At 51.0% G+C, this 26,285-nt stretch overlaps 1 protein-coding gene across 2 annotated transcripts in view; it reads left to right on the plus strand.

Annotated features, from left to right (window-relative positions):
* The window catches only part of TESK2 (testis associated actin remodelling kinase 2), a 610,614-nt gene that overhangs the window by 483,148 nt on the left and 101,181 nt on the right, over positions 1-26,285 (plus strand). For both annotated transcript variants that reach the window (XM_086952281.1, XM_086952282.1), the window contains one exon: positions 16,657-16,739. In XM_086952281.1, coding sequence (XP_086808407.1) covers positions 16,657-16,739 — 83 coding nt within the window. The remainder of the gene's footprint in view (positions 1-16,656; positions 16,740-26,285) is intronic.

Raw genomic sequence — 26,285 nt, forward strand, 5'->3', positions numbered from 1 at the left:
TTTACTCTTCTTTCCCCGACTTTTCTTGCATTTTTCAGTTTTTTCAGTTATTCCACTCTTTCCCACTTTTTTTGGTTCGTTTGTCCCCGCCACTGCTGGCCCGCGGCCCATCCCCACCAGTACGATCAGATCGACTGTCCTGAGTCAATTCCCCTCCTTGCTCCCAGCTGTCCAGCCCTCCCCGACCCCTACTTAATGGCGGCTGCTGCGTGGCCGTGCAGCAGACGTGTGCAGCAGGTGTGCCACTGGCGCACCAAAGGCAAACCCGTCTGCGCCCGACCGCAACCAGTGCCAGAAACCCTGGACCTCCATTCTGCCAACGCTACGACCCAGGGGCACTCCATGCACTCAACCCAGGCCACAACTATAACTGTAAGCTAGCATCACCATCCGATACTCACGGACCCTTCAGCTGTCGCCGCTACCGGCACACTTGCAGCACCGCAAGGTACACGGACCCAGCACAACCCGACCACTCCACAAACACGCCACTGAATTCTGCGACCTCCTCGACTGCAGCACCCCGGACGTAGCACTCCTCACTGAAACGTGGAACACCACCACCTCAGGACCGGACATTGCCATCGCCATCCCCCAAGGATACAAGATCTCTCAGAAGGACCGCCCCAACTGCCCAGGAGGAGGAATCAGCATCTTCTATAAGTCCACTCTCCGGCTAAGTACATTAGCCAACGAGCCCACTGACCTGATGGAACACCTACACTTCAAGATACAGGCCAGCCCTACCACCACCCTCCGAGGAACTTTCGTCTACCGACCCAGCAGACCTTTCACCAACTCCATCACAGATATCCTCTCCCCGCAAGCCATTACATCCACCAATTACACCCTGCTGGAGCCCTCAACTTCCAACTCGACAACCACTGGACACCAACACCACATCCCTCTTGGACAACCTCCACAACATTGCACTCCGCCAGATCGTGACCGAATCCACGCACTCAGCAGGACACACCCTCGACCCTCTATTCACAACAGGAAACTCCAATCACTTTCAGCCACACCACCGAACTCCCGTGGACAGACCACTGATGCGTCCACTTCGCCTTCAGAACACCCACCATCCACACACACCAGCACCTGCTCCCATGAAGAACCTGGACCAAAATCACCTACCACCAGCGCACCTGCTCACTCAACCACTCCACCCCAAACATCGCAAAAGACTACCCCAACACCGCAGCCCGAGCCCTGTAAAGATGTATCTCTGACAGCGCAAACACAATAGCCCCCTCAAGAAAAACAACACACACGCCAAAAAAACAAGATGGTTTACCACCGAACTGCGAGAGTCCAGACGCACATGCCGCCGTATCAAAAAGGCCTGAAGGAACTCCATATCCACAGAAGCCCACAACAACTTCAGAGCCGCCACCAACGTTCGCCACCAACGTTCGCCACCAACACTCACCACCAACTTATCAGAAAAACGGGGAAAAAACCAATTGAAGACGGAATCTCCACACACGCGCACAACAGCAAAGAAGTCTTCAGCATCATCAATGAGTTCGCCCAACCCACCAGCGAGTTTACTGACATTCCTCTTTCACAAGACATCTGCAACCAACTTTGCACCTTTTTCCACTACAAAATCAAGAGCCTCTATGACACCTCGATGAAGACAACCTACACTCTGAGCACTCACCATCCATCCCTGATGCCCTGAAGCCAACGATTGACAACTGGACAGCCCGCACCTCCGAAGACACACTGAAGACAATGAAGTCAATCTACTCGGGAGCCCCCACGGACCCCTGCCCCCACCACATCTTCAACAGAGCCGCCTACACCTTTGCTCTGCCACACCGTCAACCGCTGCCTGGCGAAAGCCTCGTTCCTCGACGACTGGAAACACGCCATAATCAACCTCCTTCTGAAGAAGCCCGCTGCAGACCCCACCGACCTCAAACACTACATACCCATCTCCCTGCTCCCTTTACCAGCGAAAGTCAATGAGAGCCATGAACAGCCAACTCGCCACCTTCATCAAAGGGCACAACAACCTTGACTCCTCCCAATCTGGTTTCAGAAAAAAACACCGCACAGAAACCGCCCTCCTCGCCGCAAGAGATGACATCCGCTCCCTACTGGACAAAGGAGAAACAGTAGCCCTCATCCTCCTCGACCTCTCAGTGGCCTTCAATACAGTCTACCACCGCACCCTAACACGCAAACTCCACTACACAGGGATCCGGGATAAGGCCTTCGACTGGATCCACTCATTCCTCTCCGGCAGAACGCAGCGGGTCAGACTCCCTCCTTTCCTCTCTGACCAACCACGTGCGGAGTCCCCCTGGGTCCTCCCTCAGCCCCACACTCCAACGTCTACATGGCTTCATTCGCCCCCATCGTCAGAACCTACGGACTCAACATTGTGTCATACGCAGACTACAACTAACTCATCCTCTCCCTACCCAACGAACCCAACACAGCCAAACACAACTTCCAAGAAGGCATGGAAGCTGTCATCAAATGGATGAAAAGCAGCTGCCTAAAACTCAACACCGACAAAACAGAAGTACTCATAATGGGCCCAAACCCTGACTCCTGGAACGACACCTGATGGCCCCCTGCCCCCGGAAGACCACTCATCCCCACGGACCACGCACGCAACCTTGGAATCATCCTGGACTCCGAGCTCAAAATGGACTGCCAGATCAACTCCATCGCATCCTCCTGCTTCTACACCCTCCGCCTCCTAAGTAAGACCTTCAAATGGATCCCCCTTGAGCACAGAAAGACCGTCACTCACGCCCTCGTCACCAGCAGGCTCTACTATGGCAACGCACTCTACGCCGGAACAAACAAAAACCTCACCCGCAAGCTGCACAGCATCCAGAACGCCTCCGCAAGACTGGTCCTCAACCTGCCAAGACTGCTGTATCTCCAAGCACCTGAGCACACTCCACTGGCTCCCCATCAAGGCAAGAATCACCTTCAAGCTTCTCACCCACGCACACAAGGCCCTCCGCGACACCGGACCAGCATACCTGAACAGCTGACTCAAATTCCACACACCCGAAAGGAGCCTATGATCATCCCTGCTCTCCTACGCCGTGGTCCCCCACACAAGAAAGACCAGATCAGGATGCCATTTCTTCTCCTTCCTCGTGGCCCGAGCCTGGAACGCCCTACCGCTCCACCTCAGTCAAACAGCATCACTCCCCATCTTCACGAGAAGCCTCAAGACCTAGCTCTTCGACAGACCCCCTCCTTAATGGACTGGAACCTGCACCCCCATGCCTTGAGACCCTTACGGGTGAGTAGTCGTTCTTAACAAACACCTGATTGATTGAGTGATCAAGCCCACATCGGCCCCAAGTCAGCATTAACATCCTCATCCTATTCAAATCACCGAGCTGCAAGCATGTAGAAATGACCCTCACCCACATGCAGAAGCATCAAACCGTAGTGGAATGGCACTAAAAGTGGACCCTCTCAAGGCTAAACAAAAGTGACAACATTAAGCTTTGTTAAGCCATCAATGAGGAACGCTTACAAGAGGCATCATTCTCACTTGCTGGTAAAATAGTGTACAAAGGCAACAATTGTGTTAAGAGCTCTCTGCCCAGGAGTGTTTCCTGATGAGTATATCAGAAGCTGAGGCGATAACTTGATTCTAGCCACATCAGGCTCCTAGAGATATACCATCCCCCAGTTATCAACACACTTTCTAGGCTCGCCGCACTCCCTTTTTAAAGTTACGTGTTTACACTTGATCTTGTCTGTTAAATTCGAGGTTATCAAGTTGTTGGATCACAGGATGTCAATATGAATAAGATATCAATCTGCTTAGTTTTGCGTTGCATAGCACAATGCTGCAGATAACAATGCTTATAGATTTGGCCATTATTATCTGTTACAGCCTTACACTTCCATGTTGTCCCTAAATCATCTGGTTATGTCATTAGTTTTGAAAACCTCTAATTGGATAAAGAATAATTCTTATAAGTGGGTGGAAACTAAGTAAGGAGGAAGGAGCGAGTGGAGTTTACTCTCTTGGCCAGCCACTTGTGATTTCCACTGTTCCTTACTAATCAAAGGTGGGTTTGGAGAGGGCAAGGAATGGGACTGGGTGCTGAAGGAGGGCCTTGGTTAATCTTTTACTTTATCTTAGGCTGTTTAATGCTTTTAACTTCAAGCGTCGCTTTCTCCTCTTTCATCGCTGTCACTGATCTTTGCTAGGCAACTCAAAATAATCTTTATAGCTATACATAAACGCTCTCGAATAGGGTACTGATTATATGTAAAGGTCACAATTGTTCACCTCCAACAGTTATTGCATGTACTAAGGTTTAGAGTTTAACCTTCACACTTGTGCCCTTTCTCAATATAGTGACCATAAGAGTAATATCAAGTCAAAGTGAAAAGATACTTTATTTCGGCCTCACAAGACCTTAAAAGCACAGATAAAACATTTGAAAATTCAGTACAATTTCAGTGTGAAAAGATTTTATATACACATAAAAATATGAACATTTAAATGTTTAAAAAGTATTAAATAGTCTGATAGGCGTTAAATATCTTTTAGTCATATAGTGCAAAGTCGTATGTATTCAAAAACAGATTGAATACAGTCCCGAATCGCAAATGCATAGAGTGGGTGGTTTAGACATGATCTTTCTTTAGAACTGGACGGCGAGCACACCACATTGAGAACAGGTAGCGAGAAACTGAATATACAATTGGCATGCTAGTATCCTATTTTAGGATCTTGTAAGCAATGGGAGGTTCCAAGATTCCTACAAAGCTGTCGTAACCAACAAACCCTTATTGCCTTGGAATTGGGGCAGAAAAACAGCACATGCAAGTAAGTCTTGGTACAGTTTTTACATGACTGACAATCTTTCCCCCACTTATAGGTAACAGAGTTTTTTAGTAAGGGAAGGCTGTATGTCATCAATGCTAGATTCTAAGATGTATTGCAGTTTAACTAATAAAAAGGATGATGTAAGTATGCTGGTCCTGGGGCCCCTCAGTAATGAATTCGGATGGTGGTCCTTTCATTTTTTTATCAAGACTTTTCTTGGTGTTGCCAAATAACTTTCTTCCGGGCTATCCCATAGGTCTCCCATTCCAATGGCTAAGAAGGAATTCTTGATATAGGTGAGCCAGGGTATTTTGCTTGCTCCCCTGAGGTTTGCCACCTCCCTCAATTCCTCCTTATACAACGATAATTCTGGAGTACTCCATAGACGGAGCCTGTAAAGTAGAGGTCTAAGTGCAACCCCCAGTGCCATTGGGCTGACATCCAGATCCATTCAGAGTGGAGTTAAAGGGGTACTATTGGGAAGTCCTACCAGCTGTCTAAGAAATGAATTTTCGATCCTGGCAAGTTGTTTTGATGGCCTGTGACCCCATAATTCCGCTCCATAGAGGGTAGCCCCTCTTGCTTGCGCCTTGTATATTTCCAAGACCGGCCCCAGCATCTTGTGTACACAATTCCTCTGCTGTTTCGCAAGTCCCCCTGACGTTTGCGTCGGCTTATGACCAGCCTTCCTAATTTGATCACCCCACTCCATTTTCTCATTGAGGGATAATCCCAAATATTCACATACAGGAATGTTCTCTAAAAATTCTTCCGCTAGTTGTAGATTGGGTCGTTTTGAGTGGCCTGCATTGAACACCATGTATTTTGTTTTCTGGGTGTTAATTTCTAAGCCCCTATTCTTACAAAATATATGAAAAATATCCAAAACCCTTTGGATGCCGTCAGTGATCTTGACAGAAGAAGGGTATCATCTGGGAACATCAAGGCAGGTACCTTGCGGCCCGCAAATATTTTGGCGTCTGTGTACCCTCCCGCTGTCAATGCTCCCACTAGGACATTAATAAAGAAACAAAAGAGGGTTGCGGCCAAAACACACCCCTGTTGAGACAGACTGCTCTATGGGTATGCAGTCAGCGAGGTCTCCATTCTTCCCATATCTAATTTGAGCGTAATTGTTCACATGAAATCTTTTCAAGATCTCGCATAAATGCGGAGGCGCCTCTAAATCAGATAAGATAGCCCATAGTTTTTTCCCTGGGAACTAAATCAAAGGCCGTTTTTAAGTCCACAAAGATCTTATAGAGACTGCCACCCTTCAAAATCACTGTTTTCCAGTGCAATAATTGCAACCTGAAACTTGATCAATTGTGGAAATTTTTGTTTGAAAGCCTGTCCGATGAGGGCTGAGAATGGAAGAGTCCTCCTTCCAGTTATGCATTTGGTCCAGAAGCACTCTAGCAAAGATTTGTTGTGCAACATCGATAAGGCTAATGGGCCTGTAGTTCGCAGGATGGAGGGTTGAACCCTTCTTAAAGATGGGGATGATTTCCACCCCTAGCCATGTTATGGGGATCTCCATTCCCTGTAGAATAGCGTTGAAAATGCTCCAAAAATAAGGAGCCCAGACGCTGGGTTCAGTGTGATAAAGATCTCCAGGGATCTTATCTAGCCCCAGAGCCTTGGAAAGTATTACTTGAGCAATTGCAGCTGTTACCTCTTTTAGAGAGATTGCAGGAGTTTCTGGGATGGCTGGGTGTGGGAGGGAGATGTGAATTTTAGCTTGCTCAGAAGTACACTCTACCCTGGAATAAAGTGACTGAAAGTGGGTCCTCCAGACCTCTGCACCCAAATTAGTTTTGAATGCATGTGTTTGTACTTATTAATTTCCAAAAGGGCCTCATATCCCTCCTATTTAGAGCATCTCTCCGGCTCTCCCACTTGTCTACTTCCCACACCTTTTTGGCTTGCTTAATTGCGTGTTTGTGTAGTAACCTATTTTCCTTTATTGCCAGCTTATCGCATTTAATAGCTGTAAGCAGGGTTGTCTTAGCCTTTCGGCATTTGCCTTTGTATCGGGAATGTCTGTGAGCACTGCCTTCCTTTACTTGAGCTACATGGGAGAAACTGTCCGCCAGGGCTGCCCCTAGGCCTTGGTGGTTTTCTGCAATTTTACTGAGTGGACAAGCAGAATCTCCAGACTTACTCAATTGGATTACAACCTCCAGATATGGCGTGATATTTTGGTAGAGTGAAGTTAATTTGTCTTGGGATTAGCATAGGGTACCCCATCTCACTCTCCTCCTGCAACTAGTTAGGATTGTCCCTGGTGTTTTAAACGATTGGTCTCTAGGGACATCCCCAATATACGGAGAGTCAATTTCTAAGATCGGGGTATTATGATTACTGTCATCTGTGGACAATCTTAAAATTAACCATCCGATGCCAAGATTTGGTATTCACCATAATATAGTCTATGATGGAAGGGCAGCCCGACCTATTATAGGTAAAGTTTGCCGGACTATCGGAATTAGAACTCCCATTACATGCCCCGGGCGAATGGATCAAGGCAAGGGTGTTCAACTGTACGACTGGTGGTGTCCATGCCCGTAATGCGCATTGAGCGCTGGAATAGCCCAGTGCAAGTCATCCTCATTTGGGTGACCAGCCTCCAGGTCCTTCAATGGTTCGTACTGACAATTAAAATCACCAGCCAGGATCACGGTCATTATCAATGACTGGGGATATGAATGATAATAGTTTGTCAAGGGTGGAAGACTTGCCCATACCCTACTGGCCGTGAGTATACATTAATACGCACTAACCTGGTCCTGGAGGGATAGCTCAAAATAACACAGAGGATGTCTCTAGATGATGTCTCTACCTGCTTCACTGTGCAACCCAAGTGTGTAGCAACCCAAATAGTAAGTCCCCCAGATAGTCTGCCCTTCCCCCCCCTGATGTGGCAGGTACGTTGTAGGTTGCATAGCCAGTTCTGAGGGTAATCTCCCTAGCCAACATTTCCTGGAACATGCATATGTCAGAGTCTTGGATAAAAGCACCCAACTCAGGGTTATCTATTTTGGAGCGGAGACCTGCAACGTTCCAGGATAATATTTTGAGTATGATTAAGGATTTGTAGGATTGCTAAGGTTTTCAGACTCCTTGTCCGAAGGCCAGAGGCCGCTCATAGCTATGGGCTGGTTTACTTCTGCAGATATTGGAGGTGAATTCGCCAGCTGTTGGGCATTGTAAATCTTTGGTAGTAGCTCTACATTATTGTTGAGAGGACGTTTTCCCGTTGTCTCATTCCTGTCACCCGTGTGGGACATAGGAATGCCAAAGGGGTGGGGTGCCTGGTCCACTATCAGTGGCTTGGTTAAATCAGATCTATTACTAACCACTGGTAAAAGGTAGGAACACACTACGCATCCCTGATCACCTTAGGCGTATATCACGCAGGGAACCATGAACTCACTAGCATAACCTATACTAGGAAAACAACCTCCTAAGCATAAACACGTTTAGAGGTATAATCATAAAGGCATTGCATATGATGCAAAAATCACAGTAGGCAAGTAATCACATTTGCGCAAAAGATCACGGAACTGACCCCCCAGGCCAACTTGGCCTCTCAGGGGCTCACAGGCCCAATGTCCAGAATGTCTGGGCTGGCTGCGCAGGCAGCCAAAGGAGAATGCGCAACGGGAACAGGCCTAAACGTAGCAGCTGCCCACTAAGTGCTGGGCAGCTGGGGAACTGAGCCTGGCACCAGCGTGCCTCCTGGCTCCCCTGTGGGGCTCAATGAAACAGTGCCCCAAAATCCAGTGGGAGCCTCGTGGGATCTAAATACAAAATGCCTAGGAGCCTCTCAGGCTCTGATGCCTGAAATGCGCGTTGGAGCCTCGTGGGCTCGAGATAATGATGCCCCAGACTGGGGGAGCGGCCCGCTGCCAACCGGGGCCGCTCTACCCTCCGAAATGCCCCTGGAATCGTTGGAGCCTCGTGGGCGCTGTAGCGCCAGAAAATGCGCCCAAATCACGTAGGAGTCCTGCTCTGGGGGACTCCGAAAAAAAACATTGGCCTCTTTTGTAACTATGCCCATCACGTTGGGATAGGGGCAGAGTCACTGTGGTCTCGCAGCCACGCTGCACCCAGGGAGTCCCGCCCAGCCCGTCAGGACTTACCGGGCTCCTCTCTCGACGGGGTCCTCTCCTGGGTCCGGGCGACCTGGGCTGCTGCTCCGGTCCACGGGCAGGGCTCTTACTGCCTGCGCGGCTCTCGTCTGGATTCCTTCTCTGTGTTGAGGCGGGAGCAGGCACGGCAATGTGCCTCGCGCCCCCCCTCTGCATGACCAGGCTGCAGGCTCCTCCGCTGGTCACCACGGGGCTCTCCCTCACTCTCGGGAGCCCCGTGGGATGCGCCGGCTTCTTCCCCACAGTACAGGAGCGCGGGGTGTCCTCCCATCCACTTCCTGTTTGGCATAAAGTACTTCCGGGTCGCGCTAGGCAGCGGCCCGGAGGTGATTCTTCTCGTGGCTCGGGCCGCGGTGGTGCAACACTGGGTAGGCACCCGATTTTAAGAGTCAAGGTCCCTGGCGGGGTGGGCACCCGCTAGGCCATCAAAAAGTGGCAGACAGGCGGGGTAGGCACCCGCGGGGCACGAACAGAATTTGGGGTAGGCACCCGCCAATCACGAGGTGCCAGAGGCTGCAAAAACACGGGGTAGGCTCCCGCTTGTGGGATAAAACGACAGATAAGCGGCACCCGCGCCGTAAATGAGCAAAAAGGGGGATCGCCACGCCGGGGAATCCCTCAGGGCCTGGATCACTGCTCCAGCGGCGCAAATGCGCTATTCTCAAAAGGGGGAGGCAAGCGCTTCCCAGGGACTGGCAGGCAGGAATCCCAAAAGTCCAGGAAAGTTCTTGTAGGAGGTGGGGGGTGGGCAAAGGCTGGGCCCAGGGGCAAGCTCACAGGGCCATCCAGGCAGGGAGGCAGTCCCCAGTGGCGGTCCTCCTGGCACCCAGCAGCAGGCCCCCCCTCAAGAAAGGATCAGGAAGAACATTTTGCATGGGGTCGCAGCCCCTTTTTATACACCGAAATCCTTTGTCTCAGGCTGCAGGGTAGGGGGAGAACCAGTCGCAGCTGGTTCTGGAGCATTTTGTTGTGCTCAGCCCCTCTCCCCATTCAGAAGACAGGCTAGGGACATCAGTCGCACCACAAGGGGCGGACCCTGCATTGTGTGGGGAAAGCCCAGCCCTATTCAGGTCCACTCCTCCCTCACATCAACATGCAGATCTCCCCATTCACCACCTGGCAGACCCACCCTGACTCCTGCAGCCAGGCACACCAGGCAGCTCCAGCCAATCACAAGCCAGACAGTCACTTCACATTTATTACACAGACATGCCAGCTTCTGGAAGTGGCACTTCCACACTAGACGCAGTAACGCCGCACACATCGTGCAGCATTTACTCCCACGAGTTCGCACATACCAATATCGACTCTGCACTCCCCACACATCAGGAACTACCATGGACACATACATTCCCCATGCATTCCTATGGGAGGGCAGGCCAATCTCACCACACGCACGCACTTTACACTGGGACACAGTGTTTAAGTGTGCAGAAGCCAAAAACAACCAACACCAAGTCACATGTCAGAGCAAGAAATTTTAGGGATGAACCTGCCAGAAGGGCCAAGTCCAACACAGATCTATTGGCCTTATAGCTGAGCTCGGTAGAACTCAGAGGGGAGAATTAGGGTCTCTGAAGATCCATGCTCTTTTTCGGCCGTACACAGCCTAAATGGTTCAGGTTGTCGTGGGCCTATTAATACTACCCTTCTTTCAAGTGACTCCTCATTAGATGTCTCCAGTCAATCATTTCCTCATAGTACTGAGGGCCACATAGTGGTTGTTCACTGGGATATTATATCTAGGTTTGTTCCATCCCCCCACCACCCTCCATCTCAAATAGCGACTGCTTGTGGCTAGGTGGCTTGTAAAAGAACACCAATGGTAGAATGTGGATCCCGGTTTGCTCAACTGTCCAATTTCCCACCCTTTTAAGTAATGTTTGAACAAGGTTGGGTGACCCAAAATGTAGCACCACACAATCACCCCCTAGCAACTTTTTGTGTCTGCCTGTCCAACCAACCCACCCGTCTGACCATTTTGAATTCTGTGAAGAGTGGGGAGGATACTCCAGACCTCGAACTTAGCAGAGACAGTGCTTTGTTTTTGAGAGAAGACCAGTGTTCCCTAGTGTCGTCTGGAATCATGGGAACGTTGGCTAGCACTATCGTATAAGGAGTTGCTTCTGGTGGAAGGTGTAATGTTTTTGTATCAGATATACCTCTTACTGTGTGAGATGGCTTATATTGTGCAATTTTCATTGGTGTTTTCATGCCCTAATCGGCCAGATAAGGGTTCATTTTGGATATTTATTAGACGTTCCTGAATAGTACTTGGGGCCTGCGACTTGTGATGCGCAATGGGCATGCCTGTCTTTTTCTGGCTCATGGACCGGGGAGCCAATTGTGGTGCTATCGCAGAGCCAGGATTTAGGGGTCCTATTTGTGTAAACAAGGGCCTGTCGTCCCCAATTATTTGTGTGTTCTTTGTGGTGCAATAAAAATGGCAAGGATTGGTCAATTGGGGCTAACTAATGTGCGGACCTGATTGGCTCGACGGGGGCTGCTGCATCCGTTTGAGTTTTTCAATACTCTTCAATTCGGTTTAATTTTTGAAGTAGGGGTTCTAAAAGGGTTGTAACCAGCCCACCAATTTTTGCCCAGAACACTCTACTTTCAGTGCCTTGTATAGAAGTTGTGGGACTTGTAGGAGGTGCTATAGTGATGGGACTAATCTCCTCCCTCTACTTTTGCGCCCTCTCTTTGGTGCTGGATGAATAAGCTTGTTAGGACCCTGTCCCTTTCTTTTCCTGCCCTGGGTTGGGGAGCCAATACCCTGATTTAATCTTGCTTTTCTGACCCCTAGTGTTTATTTTAGATTTGGCATTTACAACTCTGGGCGTAACACTATCATTTACTTCAGCGATGTGACTACTCGCTATCCTGGTAGGGGAAATACACTCTTGGCGATCAATGCTGTTGGAGGCCTCTATCGGGTCAGGCTGCCCTTGGGGAGGTTTTGGTTCCAGAAACAGTCTTCACTCTGATAGGGCAATTTTGTTGATGAGAGCTGACTCATCACGTAACAAAAAGGCATCAAGAGTCCCTGTCCTGTGAGGGATTTTCTTTTGTTAATATTGTCAATATACCGAAGTAAAACGATATAGGTCAGCCTATGCCAGATGATTAGCAAATGGTCAGAAGAATTTGATCAGCTAAGCCAATGAGGACCCTTGGCCCGTATACACTAGCCCCCCAACACAAACAGTAAACATATAACTTTAAGGCATAGAGTGTTAATAAGGTGGCCCTGCGCGGCCTCTTATAGTCTCTTATGGTCTCTGACGGGCAAAGACTGGCCCTCCCAGGCCCTGCAAAGCATTATGGGATGATATTCTAGAGTGCAGTGAATATTATAGTATCCAATATCAAAACATTACTCAGGCTCTAGGGCTCACCTGAGACCTAATACTATAATATTCACTGCACTCTAGAATCTTGCCCCATAATGCTTTGCTGGGCTTTTAGTTGGCATTGTATTTTTGCCCATAACTCTGCTTGGGGTGATCCTAGGAGGATGGGACCACCACCGAATCGATCAGCATGATATGCTCTGTGTGGCATCTGCTTGGTGTGGGTGGAATGTGCTGCACATGTATATTCTTCTAAGACTGCCAGAGTCCTCAAACAAATGGTTTACATGAAGATCATTACTTGAAATGGGTGGCACACAGTAGAGGGAAAGCTTGTGCTTTCTATAGTAACCAGTAGGTGCCAGTGCTTAATTTGAGCTGGTGTGGTCCGCAGGCACTCATTTGCGGGGACCAGCACTTATTTTTCCACTGCAGCCTTCCACTGGAATCGAGAGAGGTAGAAGCTTACAAAAGGGAAAGGAAGAGAAAGACAGACAAGCATTTGCAATGCAATAGGTTTCACATTGTTATTCACAAATCCAATAGCTTACACTTTCCTAATGCAAGTCCTATTGGCTATGGCAATGCTTCTTGGTAGCAAGCAAGGACAGTGCTGTTGTGGTGCTGAGTGATGTGGTGGTGTCTCAGAGTGGTGGCCCTGAGTGATGTGGTGGTGGCCCTGAGTTGATGTGGTGGTGCCCCCGAGTGATGTGGTGGTGCCCCTGAGTGGATGTGGTGGTGCCCCTGAGTGGTGCCCCCGAGTTGATGTGGTGGTGCCCCTGAGTGATGTGGTGGTGCCCCTGAGTGGATGTGGTGGTGCCCCTGAGTGGTGCCCCCGAGTGGATGTGGTGGTGCCCCTGAGTGGTGCCCCCGAGTTGATGTGGTGGTGCCCCTGAGTGGTGCCCCTGAGTTGATGTGGTGGTGCCCCTGAGTGGTGCCCCTGAGTGGTGCCCCTGAGTTGATGTGGTGGTGCCCCTGAGTTGATGTGGTGGTGCCCCTGAGTTGATGTGGTGGTGCCCCTGAGTTGATGTGGTGGTGCCCCTGGGTTGATGTGGTGGTGCCCCTGGGGTGATGTGGTGGTGCCCCTGAGTTGATGTGGTGGTGCCTCTGGGTGATGTGGTGGTGCCCCTGAGTTGATGTGGTGGTGCCCCTGAGTTGATGTGGTGGTGCCCCTGAGTTGATGTGGTGGTGCCCCTGAGTTGATGTGGTGGTGCCCCTGAGTGATGTGGTGGTGCCCCTGACTGAAGTGGTGGTGCACCCGACTGAAGTGGTGGTGCACCCGACTGAAGTGGTGGTGCACCCGACTGAAGTGGTGGTGCCCCCGACTGATGTGGTGGTGCCCCCGACTGATGTGGTGGTGCCCCCGACTGATGTGGTGGTGCCCCCGACTGATGTGGTGGTGCCCCCGACTGATGTGGTGGTGCCCCCGACTGATGTGGTGGTGCCCCCGACTGATGTGGTGGTGCCCCCGACTGATGTGGTGGTGCCCCCGACTGATGTGGTGGTTTCCCCGAGTGATGTGCAGTGCGCTAGGTTACGCTTATTCTAGTCAGGCAGCTATGCATGTACCACAAGCTAAGTGCATACGGGCAACAATAGGTGTGCAATTGTCAAGGCAACTGTGGAAGCATTTAGACCAGCGTGAAATGTCATAAAACAGGGAGGACCGCACCCACACACGATACATGCATGATGTTTGCTGGAGCAAAGTGCACGTTCATCAGTAAACAACACGAGTGATGACGAAAAGCTTAAACAAGTGAAGAGCGCACACCGAACAGAACTTGGGAAGAAAGACTCAAGGGGGTTTTCATCCCTCGGAAGGTATTGCTTATAAGCTAGTTATCCTGCGTGTGATGGAACTTCAGGAATGTAGGAAACTGCCTGATGCGCGAGGCTTCCGCAGTCGGCATGGCTCCCAGGCACAGTACAGGGCATGAAAAAGAGACTAATGGATAAAGCAATGTACACGAAAAGAACGCATCGGAAAGCGATGTAAGGATATTGTGCCCGCACCCAAGATTACTGTGGTGTTGGCATGTTTGAAAATCAGAAACCTTCGTGCGGAATGCAACAAAGTAATATTCTAGTCAGGATGAAGGAGGGAAAAAGTGTAGGGGCGGGGCGCGGAAAGTGGTGCAGCAGTACAGAGACTGAAGCTAAAAATTAAAAAAAAAAAGCTCTCGCCATTGCGTGGTGCGGGAGCGCATTCCTTTGAAGTCTGATAGAGAAGCAGGGGAGCGGCTGCCTTTGAAGTCCGATGCCGAGGCTCAGACAAATGGTGGTGTGCGAGCAGCTTCTTTTCAAGTCTGATGCGGGGGGTGGCACAAATGGTGTGTTATGTGGCTGGCTCTGTGCACGAGCATAGATCACATGAACTGTATGCGATCCACAGCCGTTTTGGTAGACTTTTCTTTTCCGCTTACTATAATCTCGCTGGAGGAATGCGTAAGCGCATTGGCTCAGGTGAGACCTAAAAACTGTCTCAAAGGGCGACAGCAGGAGCATACACAAGTGAGATAAAGGAGTAGGGATTTTCTTGTAGATTAATGAAGCATAAGGTGGATTCAAGACTACGTTGCCTTGGTATTCAGTGTGCCGACAATGTAATGCCACCGGCCACAAGCTTCGGAGCAGAGCTTTTGGGCTCCAGCACGGATCTATGATGTTACAACGCGTTATTTTACAACGCATGCTGTAACATCGCAACTTTTACAACGCAGGTTCCATTACATCGGATGCCATTACAACGCAGGATATTACATAGCAGATGCTATTACAACGCATACCATTACATCGTAAGTATAGGCAAGTATAACTTTTTTAAAAAAATGTAATTAAGTCAATTTAATTAATTTTATTTTACTAATATAATTAAAATAATTGTAAAAATGTAATTAATATAATTTATTTAAATAAGTTTAATTTAATTTTAAATAGGAATTATTGTAATTTAATTAAATTAATATAATTTTATTAATTTAATTTAATAAATTTTATAATAGTAATTATTTAAATTTAATTAATTTAATATAATTAATATAATTGAATTAATCTTAAAATTGTAATTAATTTGATTTAATAAATTTAATTAATTATAATTTATTTAATTAATTTGATTTAATTAAAGTCGTACTTTAAAAAAAATAAACCCTAAAATACCCCTGAACCCCAAAACCCAAACCCAGCCCTAAAACCTAAAAATACCCCTGTACCCCAAAACCTAAACCCAGCCCTAAAACCTAAAAATACCCCTGTACCCCAAAACCCAAACCCTGCCCTGAAACCTAAAAACACCCCTGTACCCCAAAACTCAAACCCTGCCCTGAAACCTAAAAACACCCCTGTACCCCAAAACCCAAACCCTGCCCTAAAACCTAAAAACACCCCTGTACCCCAAACCCTGCCCTGAAACCTAAAAACACCCCTGTACCCCAAAACCCAAACCCTGCCCTAAAACCTAAAAACACCCCTGTACCCCAAAACCCAAACCCTGCCCTGAAACCTAAAAACACCCCTGTACCCCAAAACCCAAACTCTGCCCTAAAACCACCCCTGTACCCCAAAACCCAAACCCTGCCCTGAAACCTAAAAACACCCCTGTACCCCAAAACCCAAACCCTGCCCTGAAACCTAAAAACACCCCTGTACCCCAAAACCCAAACCCTGCCCTGAAACCTAAAAACACCCCTGTACCCCAAAACCCAAACCCTGCCCTAAAACCTAAAAACACCCCTGTACCCCAAAACCCAAACCCTGCCCTGAAACCTAAAAACACCCCTGTACCCCAAAACCCAAACCCTGCCCTAAAACCTAAAAATACCCAAACACCCAAAAACATATACCTCAGTACCCCAAAACATATACTCCTATACTCATACTTATTTTAAAAATTACTTAAATTAATATATTTAATTTATAATATTAAAAAACATAAATAAATATATTTATTTATAATTAATATTAATTAAATAATATTAAATAAAATAAAAAAAATTATATACTTACCAATACTTACGATGTAATGGTATGCGTTGTAATAGCATCTGCTATGTAATATATTGCGTTGTAATAGCATCCGATGTAATGGAACCAGCGTTGTAAAAGCTGCGTTGTAACAGCATTACGACGCAAAAGTTGCGTTGTAACAGTAAGTTACCCTCCAGCACTTATTCTTATACATATTAAGCACTTGCTGGTGTAAATGTATTCATGCGCTTGTCCCACCAGAAGCAGGCCCTCCATACATGAACTAAAATGCTGCCACTGTCGCACAGTAAATTTAATATCACTAAATCCTGATCTTGTTTTTTTGCAGAACTGTTTGATAAGGAGTGATGAGGGAGTCTTCTCTGCAGTGGTGGGAGACTTTGGACTGGCTGAGAAGATCCCAGACAACAGGTAGGTGAACTCCCTGCAGCAGCTGGGACTTAAGTACTAGTGAAGGGTATTTGACCAGGATCACATGTGTTTAATGTTCGCCTTCTGTTAACTCATAACTAAGGTTCTTACTCTAGAAGGTTTCCCCATTCATTTACATCTTATGAAAGTGCCTTACAACTGTGACTCACTGTTAGAAGGCGACCTCAGGGGAGGACAGGAAGTGTACCTGGCCACCCTGGGACCCACCTCCCTGGGTACAAAGACGAGCCCTGGCGGAAGACTTCTCAGGGGGAGTCTCTCGAATCTAGGATCGTACACACTACACAAGCACCACACGACAGAGACTCCACACCGTAGCTTCTTGAACGTTTCTTTATCTCGTGATTCACAAGAGCCAGGGCTCAAAGAGTCTCGGTCAGGGCAGGGGTAGCGGGACAGTCTTACAGGATCGGTGTCAATATTGGTGCGTATCCGGCGCACCGCTCTCAATCCTCGAGCCGGGGGGATACGATGCGATCTTTGGGGTCCAGCTGGACCAGGAGAGTCAGGGAGCCGCGAGTCACTCAGCAGGGCTCAAGCAGCGTGTCGGAGGTCTTACGATCTTACGATCTTCAGGGGAGCCGCGAGTCACTCAGCAGGGCTCAGGTGTTACAAAGTTGCAAGGGAGCCGCAAGTCACTCAGCAGGGCTCAAGTGGTTTCAGCAGAAGTCCTTCTCTGCCAAGCGAGCCGCAACCACTTCAGCAGGGCTCTCGTCGTTCCAGAATCGAACCTGCCCATAGTCCCGGAGCATCCCCAGTTATAGGACTGCTCCTCTTTGATCTCCGGCGTTCTGGTCGGCCGTGGTCTTAGCACCTGGGGGCCGCTTGTTGGGGCTTCCTGCCACGCGGCCCTTTGATCCATTCATGTTAGGTTCGGGAGGAGTCCCAGACACACAGCGGGCGTGGAGCCAGCCCTCCGGGTGGCCGGAGGGGCGATCGAAACCCACTTCTCGAGGAGAGGTCGGAGGTGTGAAAGCTACTGCTCCTCCTCCTCTCACTCAAGGGGAGCGCTCTGTCCTCCAGCCAGGGTGGCGCCTCTCAGCCTAGGCCGTGCTGGTTCGGGCGGCCATCTTAGGTGCCGGGAAGTGGGCACACAGGGCCTACGGGCCGGGAAGATGGAGGCATGGACGGGGAAGTCCGGGGACGGTTATGGTTAACATGGAGGGAAGGGTTGGCTAGACCGGGGGACTCAAGGGGTCTGTTGGGGTGTAAAGCTTAGGACGGGTGGGGCTACGGGTCAGGGAGGACCACGCCACGAGGCCGGGTCTAACACTCACACAGAACCTTAAAAAAAATACCCAAAGCGTGTGATACTGCACATGTTATTGCACCGTCTTCCCCATTCTGGTGAACAGAGTCATAAAACTGGCACAGGCCTGTGGTGTTCTTTTTTTGTTTGTTTTTTAAGTCCAGCCTCCTAGGCAGCACATGCATTGTCTATTGCGAGGCATATTTTGACTTACCAAGAACATAGGAGTTTGGAGTCCACCCACGCTGGTGTTCTTTCCTCATAACTCTCATTGACTGCCCCCCCCCCCCCCCCCCCCCCCATAAAGCATTGCCTTTCTACCATCGCTTTAACTGGCTGGCATCGCTGCTTCCATTGCTTGATTTTCAAGCGCTACTTCTTTCATTTGTGTGAAGCACTCCATGAAAGTTCATTTGTTTACCAATAGCCTCCCTTGTGTTTTATTTGCTGCCCTTTGATTTTTCTGTAAGTTGTCATGTCCTTGAATGCCAGCAAATCAGGAAGCAGTGATGTACCTTCGGGAGAACGGCCAGTTTGCTTCACTTTTCATCCACCCATCCATTTACCAGTCGATTGTTTTATTTTTGTGCATTCCTTCTGGGTTACAATTCCTCACGGTCCGATGTGTGTTTGCTGGTATCGAAGCCATTATGTTGTTTTTTTTTCTAATTCAATAAATTCAGGGTAATTGATGTGATGGATGTAATTTTACCATAGGCAGAGAAAAATACCACCCATGGTTCAAAGTGTTGGGGGGGCGCTGGGTGGGTTGAGAAGAATTATTTTTGAAGGACGAAACTTTTATACCATTTGAAGCCCGATGACAGCGTAGCTGGTTAAAGCTTCTATTTGGTTGCAGAGTATGTGTGTTAGTTAAAAGCCACCACAGTGACTGGAAGCAGCACAGCAAAGTCCTTCTATACCAACCCCATAGGCCATATTGCACCAAGCCAGCAAGTGTAGTGTGTGAGACTATCTGTCTTTATGGTCTAGAAGTTCTGAAAATGTGACTAGAGAATTATTTCCCATAAAAATGCTAAAAATAAATGGTGTCCTGCTACATCAGGGCTAATTTTAGTCTGGACGAGCTTGATGTGGAAATATAAAAGTGAAGGTACTTAAGACCCTATAGTATCTGTTTTCTACTGAGACATGCAAGAAGAGCTCCCTCTTAAAAAGTTTTACCCAGTGCTGAGAAGGGCAGGTACTCGGTCTTTCAAAGTAACATACTCCATATCTAACAACCCCTGCCCATGTAATGCTTTGTGCTTGAAGACCGCTCAGCCCATCTAGCCTCAAATGCAGCTCGGTGTCCTCCAGCCAGCATGCTTTTTTCCCTGTGTCCTATTTAGCTATCACCTAAGACAGTGCATGCTCCGTCTCTTGCCAAACATATTTGTTTTCTGTTGCAAGACATATTGCTTAGTAACTGTGGGCTTAGAGGCCTCATATTGCTTACCATGGGTTGGCTTCATTGTCCCTCATTTGCTGCTACTTAGTGGTCAGCTGTCGTAGGCTTCCTTCCTCTTCGTGTTTGTCCCGAGCCTGACGCGTTACTTGTGTCCTTCCACTGTTCATTTGTCGTGCACTGCTCTGCCTTTGTGTCCCTACCTTCCTCCCTCATCAGTTTGCCCCCGCTCGCCCTCCCGCGTCCATGTTGCTTGCCTCCACTCAACTGCCTCCCTCTTTCTGTTGTCCATGTTGGTGCTTGCCCAACCAGTTGTGCCTCCCTTCTTATTTCTGTTGGCTGTGATGTTGCTTGCCCCACTCTCCCTCTCTGTCTATTGTTGCTGTCCCTCCGTCCTTCCGTTGCCTGTGATGTTGCTTGTCCCCTCCCACCCCTCCTGTCTTCCGTTGTCCTTGTTGCACCCTCCACCCCATCCACTATAATGCTTTTTCAGGTCCCACTAAAGCAATGCGTCAGCATTGTTCGGCGAGATTCTAGTAAGCGGTCCGAAAAGTCTACCCAAGCTGCTGATTAGACACAGTTCATGTGAGACGGGCGCGTGCCCAACGCCAGCCACATCACACACCACCATTTGTCTGTGCCTCGGCATCAGACTTCAAAGGCTGTCGCTTCCCCCCAACCCCCAATCAGACTTCAAAGGCTACCGCTCCCCTGCCCCCTGCTTCAAACTTCAAAGGAATGTGCTCCCCCGCAAGCTTGTTTATAGAGAGCGTCTCAGTTTTTCTTGGAACTAATCCACCCCTCTCGTTTTATTTCTTACACATTAAATTCCGAGCCCGATTTTTCCACGTTTTGCTTTCTTTTATTTTGTTTTATTTTAGGAGATCGTGGTAACACTTTTGATTAGTGGTTTTAAGTGACTGCAGTCTTGTTGGGTTGCCTAGAGAAAGCATCCACTTTTCTTTCCTAAACCATTGCCCATTTTTCACGGAGCAGTCCTGCTTTGCTCAAGTAACCTGCAAGCATTTTGTAGGCAAGTGCATTAATTGTGAGTATTCTGCATCCATGCTCTAGAGCTCGTGAGCATTTAGTATGGAATGCTTATCTTGCTTAGCTTTTCCTCTTAAGTGACTCCATCCAAATAGCACTTGGGTAAAAAAAAAATCAAAAGTTTGCAAAAGTGCAGATTTTCAGATGAAAACTATCCTTGTAAAAACGACAGGAAGGACTCTAAGTTCTTTGCAAGGACTGTGGTTACCTCACAGGAACAAAAATACATGGCCTTGCACACCACTACTTTTGATCTTGTGTCTAGTACCTGGGATACTGAAGCACTCATGGTCATTTCATACCACAACACTTAGCAATGCCCGTAGAGTCAAGTCAATTGAATCAACCCAATCCATTAACACAACTTTCATTCTCATCACTCAAGACATTTGTATCATTAAATTTTCTCGGGAAAAAACTCAATAGCATCTTCTCACAATAATTTCCTTATAATACACACCATCACACACCCTCATTCACCCTCACACCCTCACCCCCTCCCCCTCACAACCCTCTCACCCTCACCTTCACCCCCTCACACACCCCTCACGCCCCCCTCACGCCCCCCTCACGCCCCCCTCACGCCCCCCTCACACCCCCCTCACACCCCCCTCACACCCCCCTCACCCACCCTCTCACCCACACCCATTCTCTCACCCACCCTCTCACCCTCACCCACCCTCTCACCCTCACCCACCCTCTCACCCTCACTCACCCTCACACACCCTCACCCTCACACACCCTCACACCCCCACACACTCACCCTCACTGTTAGACGGGAAACCTGAGGGTCGGCCGAGCAAGGGGGAGAGGCCTCCTGGCGAGGGCCCTCTCCTCAGATCATACGGACGAGCAACCACCCCCCTACAGATGGACACCACACAAAGATAGGTTCTCAACACTTTTATCGGTATTCTTAGGCAGGTTATCTTAACGATACAGAAGGAATGGGATGCTGGGATCCCTTCAAACTTAGTCTCTGTGGGAAGATGGTAGTCGGACAGTCTTGGTACCGGTCTGGTACGGGGATCTCTGGCGTACAGCTCTCAATCCTCGAGCTGGAGGGTTCTCTGGTATGGGCCGCGGCAGCGCCGGCAGGACTCCAAGATGATTCAAGAAGATGAGCCGCGGCAGCGCCAGCAGGACTCCAAAGATGGTTCACGAAGATGGGCCGCGGCAGCGCCAGCAGGACTCCAGGGATGGTTCACGAAGATGGTCCGCGGCAGCGCCAGCAGGACTCCAGGGATGGTTCACGAAGATGGTCCGCGGCAGCGCCAGCAGGACTCCAGGGATTGTTCACGAAGATGGGCCGCGGCAGCGCCAGCAGGACTCCAAAGATGGTTGCACGAAGATGGGCCGCGGCAGCGCCAGCAGGACTCCAGGGATGGTTGCACGAAGATGGGCCGCGGCAGTGCCAGCAGGACTCCAAAGATGGTTGCATGAAGATGGGCCGCGGCAGCGCCAGCAGGACTCCAAAGATGGTTCACGAACATGGGCCACGGCAGCGCCAGCAGGCCTCCAAGGATGAGTTTGTCTCGGTGTCTCTCGACTCCAGGATACAACTGCCTTCCTGCTCCGGAGCTGCCTCTTCAGCCCCGCTGTCGGTAGCCATCAGGAGGCTAAGTTCTGTTCGCACAAAGTGAGGCTTAAGACGGTTGGCATGGAGGACCTTTAGTTTTCTGCCGCTCTTTCCGCTGGCCTGGCAGGTGGGGCAGGCTCGGCAGTGGTTGATCACATCGTTCCTCATCAGTAGAAATGGGTCACCAGGCGGCTGTAAGTTTTGTCCTGCCCCAGGTGTCCGGCGAGAGGGACATCGTGATCCAGGTTCAGGAGGAAGTCTTGGAATCTGAGTGGGACTACCAGCACCCGGCTGGCTCCTAGCTCGGCAATCTTCTGCTCACTGTAGAGGAGCTCATTGTCCCAATAGACCCAGTGAGCCCCCGAGGCATCCCCTGTGCTCTGGGCTGCGGCTTGCTGTCGGAGCCCCTCGAGGGAGGGACACGTTTTTTGTTCTTGGCGGAACTGTTCTTGAGTGGGGCCACCTTCCTGGCGCCACTGGGCCAGCTCCGGGAGGTCGCGGAGTGGGTCGGATGCTTCGTCGTTGGGCCCCGGTGGACCGGGCGCGGGGGTGGTGTCTTCCGTGATGACAGACGGTGGAGGTTCGGGCCACTCTGGTTCTTCAGTGGAGGGGATGGCGCGGGCGGCCATCGATCGGGTCGTCGCACAGACCCATTCAGGGAGGCCAAGCATCCCCCAGGTGCTCCCTTCGTTCAACGGCAGTCCAGGGGGAGTTCTCGAGGTCGTTCCCCAGGAGGCAGTCTACGGGGGCATCGTCTCGGACGGTCACTTTCAGCATGCCCGACACTCCTCCCCATTCAAAGGGGACGCGGGCCATCTGGCACAGGCTCTCAGAGTTGTCCGCAGACCGTACTGGGCATAGCACATTGGGTAAGATTTGATCTGGGGTCACCAGATGGCAACGGACGGCCGTTACGCTGGCTCCCGTGTCGCGGAGGGCTTCGGCCCGGTGTCCATTAATGGTGACCCACTGGCTGTACTTCTGCGTATTGGCCGGGATGGGGGCCCATGGGACCATGTCTTTCGCCCAGACATACCAGGGACATGGCTGCGGGTTCCCACTCGGGCTGGTACTGTTCATCGTATTCGACCTCTTCTTCGCCTTGTTCCTCCTCTAGGGAGACGGCGGTGATCTGGCGGTTTAGCGGTCCGGTGGGGGTGGATGGTTGGTTTCTCGGGCAGTTGGGGTCGTTGGCGTAATGACCGGGCCGCTGGCATTTGTGGCAGATACGGTTGGGGCGGGGTCCCGGTCGTACTGGAGGGCTTCCTCTTTCGGCCAGGGACGGGGGAGTGCTGGGGAGAGGCACCGTGGCGGTGTCCCGGCCCCGGCCCTGGCCTCCTCCTCCTCCTCGCGGACGGTGGGACCCCTGGGAGGTTCGGCCTTGGTCTCCCGCACAGTTCCGGGGGACCCGGGTGCTCTCCCATCGATCGGCTTCAATGGCGAGTTTCCGGGGCTCGGTCAGTTTACTGTCGAGGAGATGCTGCCTTAGTTCGACGAAACAGTTATTGGAGAGGTGTTCCCATACGATAAGGTCGAACAATTGCTCATAGGTGGTGACCTGGCTGCCCTTGACCCATCCTTCTAGGGCTCGGCTAAAAAAGTTCACATATTCTACCCAGGTGGTACCGGGGATCCTTTTACAGTCTCGGAATCGCTGCCGGTACATCTCGGGGGTGAGCCCATAGCGAGTGAGGAGGGCGGCTTTCATATGCTCGTAGGAGGTCATCTCAGCATCGGGGAGCTGTAGCAGGGCATCTCTCCCTTCGTTGACGAATCTCCCCCACAACCCGGCCCCCCAGTCTTTTCGCTGGACCCGGTGGGAGGTCATGGCTACCTCGTAGGCCTTAAACCATTGCTGGATGTCGTCGTTCTTGTAGTACTCTAGGACGACATCTTTGGGGATGTGGACCTTGGTGTCCGCAGGGGGAGTGGAGCTCTGGTTCTCTGAGACGCCGTTGTCCTTGTTTTGTCTTCTAATTTCTAGTTCCTTTAAACCTCGCTCGTGTTCGTACGCGAGCTTCTTCTCCTCCAGCTCACTCTGACTTTTTTCTCTTCCCGTTCTCCCTGTAATTGTAGGTGTTCAAGGGCTATCTTCTTTTCCGCTAGTTTCAGTTCCCCATCTAAGCGGAGTCTAGCCAGTTCCAACTCGTGGAGCCGGCTCCTCTCTCGTTCTCGGGCCTCCTCGGGAGAGAGGCCCGTGCTTCTCTCCTCCTCGGGGGTTGCAATGGTTTCCGTGGTTGCGATGTTTTCGTTTTGGGGGGGCGACGCTCCCGTCTCCACCCAAGTCTGCAAAGCGTGCTTGAGATCGTCTTTGGTACTTAGTCCCGTGGTAGCGATACCCAAGTCTATGCAGAATTGCTTCAATTCCTTGTGACTGTAATCTTCCAGCCGTTCCATCTGGAATTTTGCGGTTGTTCCGGATTCTTTTGTCGACATGGTCGCTGTGTGTTTTACGTTTGTAGTGCGGCGAGTTACTCTCTGTACGATTTGCGTCGGCTCGAATCGCGCCGCTGGCCACCAATGTTAGACGGGAAACCTGAGAGTCGACCGAGCAAGGGGGAGAGGCCTCCTGGCGAGGGCCCTCTCTTCAGATCGTACGGACGAGCAACCACCCCCCTACAGATGGACACCACACAAAGATAGGTTCTCAACACTTTTATCGGTATTCTTAGGCAGGTTATCTTAACGATACAGAAGGAACGGGATGCTGGGATCCCTTCAAACTTAGTCTCTGTGGGAAGAGGGTAGCGGGACAGTCTTGGTACCGGTCTGGTACGGGGATCTCTGGCGTACAGGTCTCAATCCTCGAGCTGGAGGGTTCTCTGGTATGGGCCGCGGCAGCGCCAGCAGGACTCCAAGATGATTCACGAAGATGAGCCGCGGCAGCGCCAGCAGGACTCCAAAGATGGTTCACGAAGATGGGCCGCGGCAGCGCCAGCAGGACTCCAAAGATGGTTGCACGAAGATGGGCCGCGGCAGCGCCAGCAGGACTCCAGGGATGGTTGCACGAAGATGGGCCGCGGCAGCGCCAGCAGGACTCCAAAGATGGTTGCACGAAGATGGGCCGCTGCAGCGCCAGCAGGACTCCAAAGATGGTTCACGAAGATGGGCCGCGGCAGCGCCAGCAGGCCTCCAAGGATGAGTTTGTCTCGGTGTCTCTCGACTCCAGGATACAACTGCCTTCCTGCTCCGGAGCTGCCCCAGTTATAGGTCTGGTGCCCTTTGATGTGCGGACCCTCGCACTTGGAGGTCGGGGTCCGGGATGAGTGAGTCCAGACACCCAGCAGGGGGGTGGAGCCAGCGCCCAGGGAGGCTGTGGGCGATCGAAACTAGGCGGATGGGGGACCATCGAAACTCCTTCCCCCATTGACTCGCCAAGTGGTCTCTTTACCCCCTGGTCGGATCGTGGTGCCTCGATGTCGGGGCGTTGCTGGGCCTGCGGCTGGGGTCGGGCCGAGGCCACGAGGCCTGGTCGTGGAGGGTCCAAGATGGCGGCTGGGTCGGAGACGATGGTCCGGGCCAGCCGGGGGAGGTGGAGAGATGGGGACGAGTTCCGTCGGGGGAGAGCTGGAGGCGGCCCGGAGGGGCGGCACTCGTGGAGGGTGGATGTTGCCGCTCTGGGTCGTAGAACAGGGGTCGAGGTGGTTTGGGACCCGCCATGCGGAAGGAGTGGGACCACGCCATGAGGCCCTGTCCAACACTGACACACCCACACCCTCACCCTCGCACACTCCCACACCCCCCTCACCCTCACACCCCTCACACCCTCTAACCCACCCTCTCCCATCCTCTCACACCCCCTCACACCCCCTCACCCTCCCTCACACAGCCTCACACCCTCCCTCACACAGCCTCACACCCTCCCTCAAACAGCCTCACACCCTCCCCTCACACACTCCCTCCCCCTCACACACTCCCTCCCCCTCACACACACCCTCAACCTCACACCCCTCACCCTCAGCCTCACACCCCCTCTCACCCACACCCTCCCTCTCACCCATCCTCTCACCCTCACCCACCCTCACCCACCCTCTCACCCTCACCCACCCTCTCACCCTCACCCACCCTCTCACCCTCACCCACCCTCTCGCCCTCACTCACCCTCTCGCCCTCACACACCCTCACCCTCACTCACCCTCACTCACCCTCTCACCCTCACTCGCCCTCACACCCCCTCACAGTCACAACCCTCACACCCCCTCAGTCACACCCCTCAGTCACACCCCTCAGTCACACCCC

Source organism: Lissotriton vulgaris, chromosome 1_1 (assembly GCF_964263255.1).
Source record: "Lissotriton vulgaris chromosome 1_1, aLisVul1.2, whole genome shotgun sequence".
Classification (NCBI taxonomy): Eukaryota; Metazoa; Chordata; class Amphibia; order Caudata; family Salamandridae; genus Lissotriton; species Lissotriton vulgaris.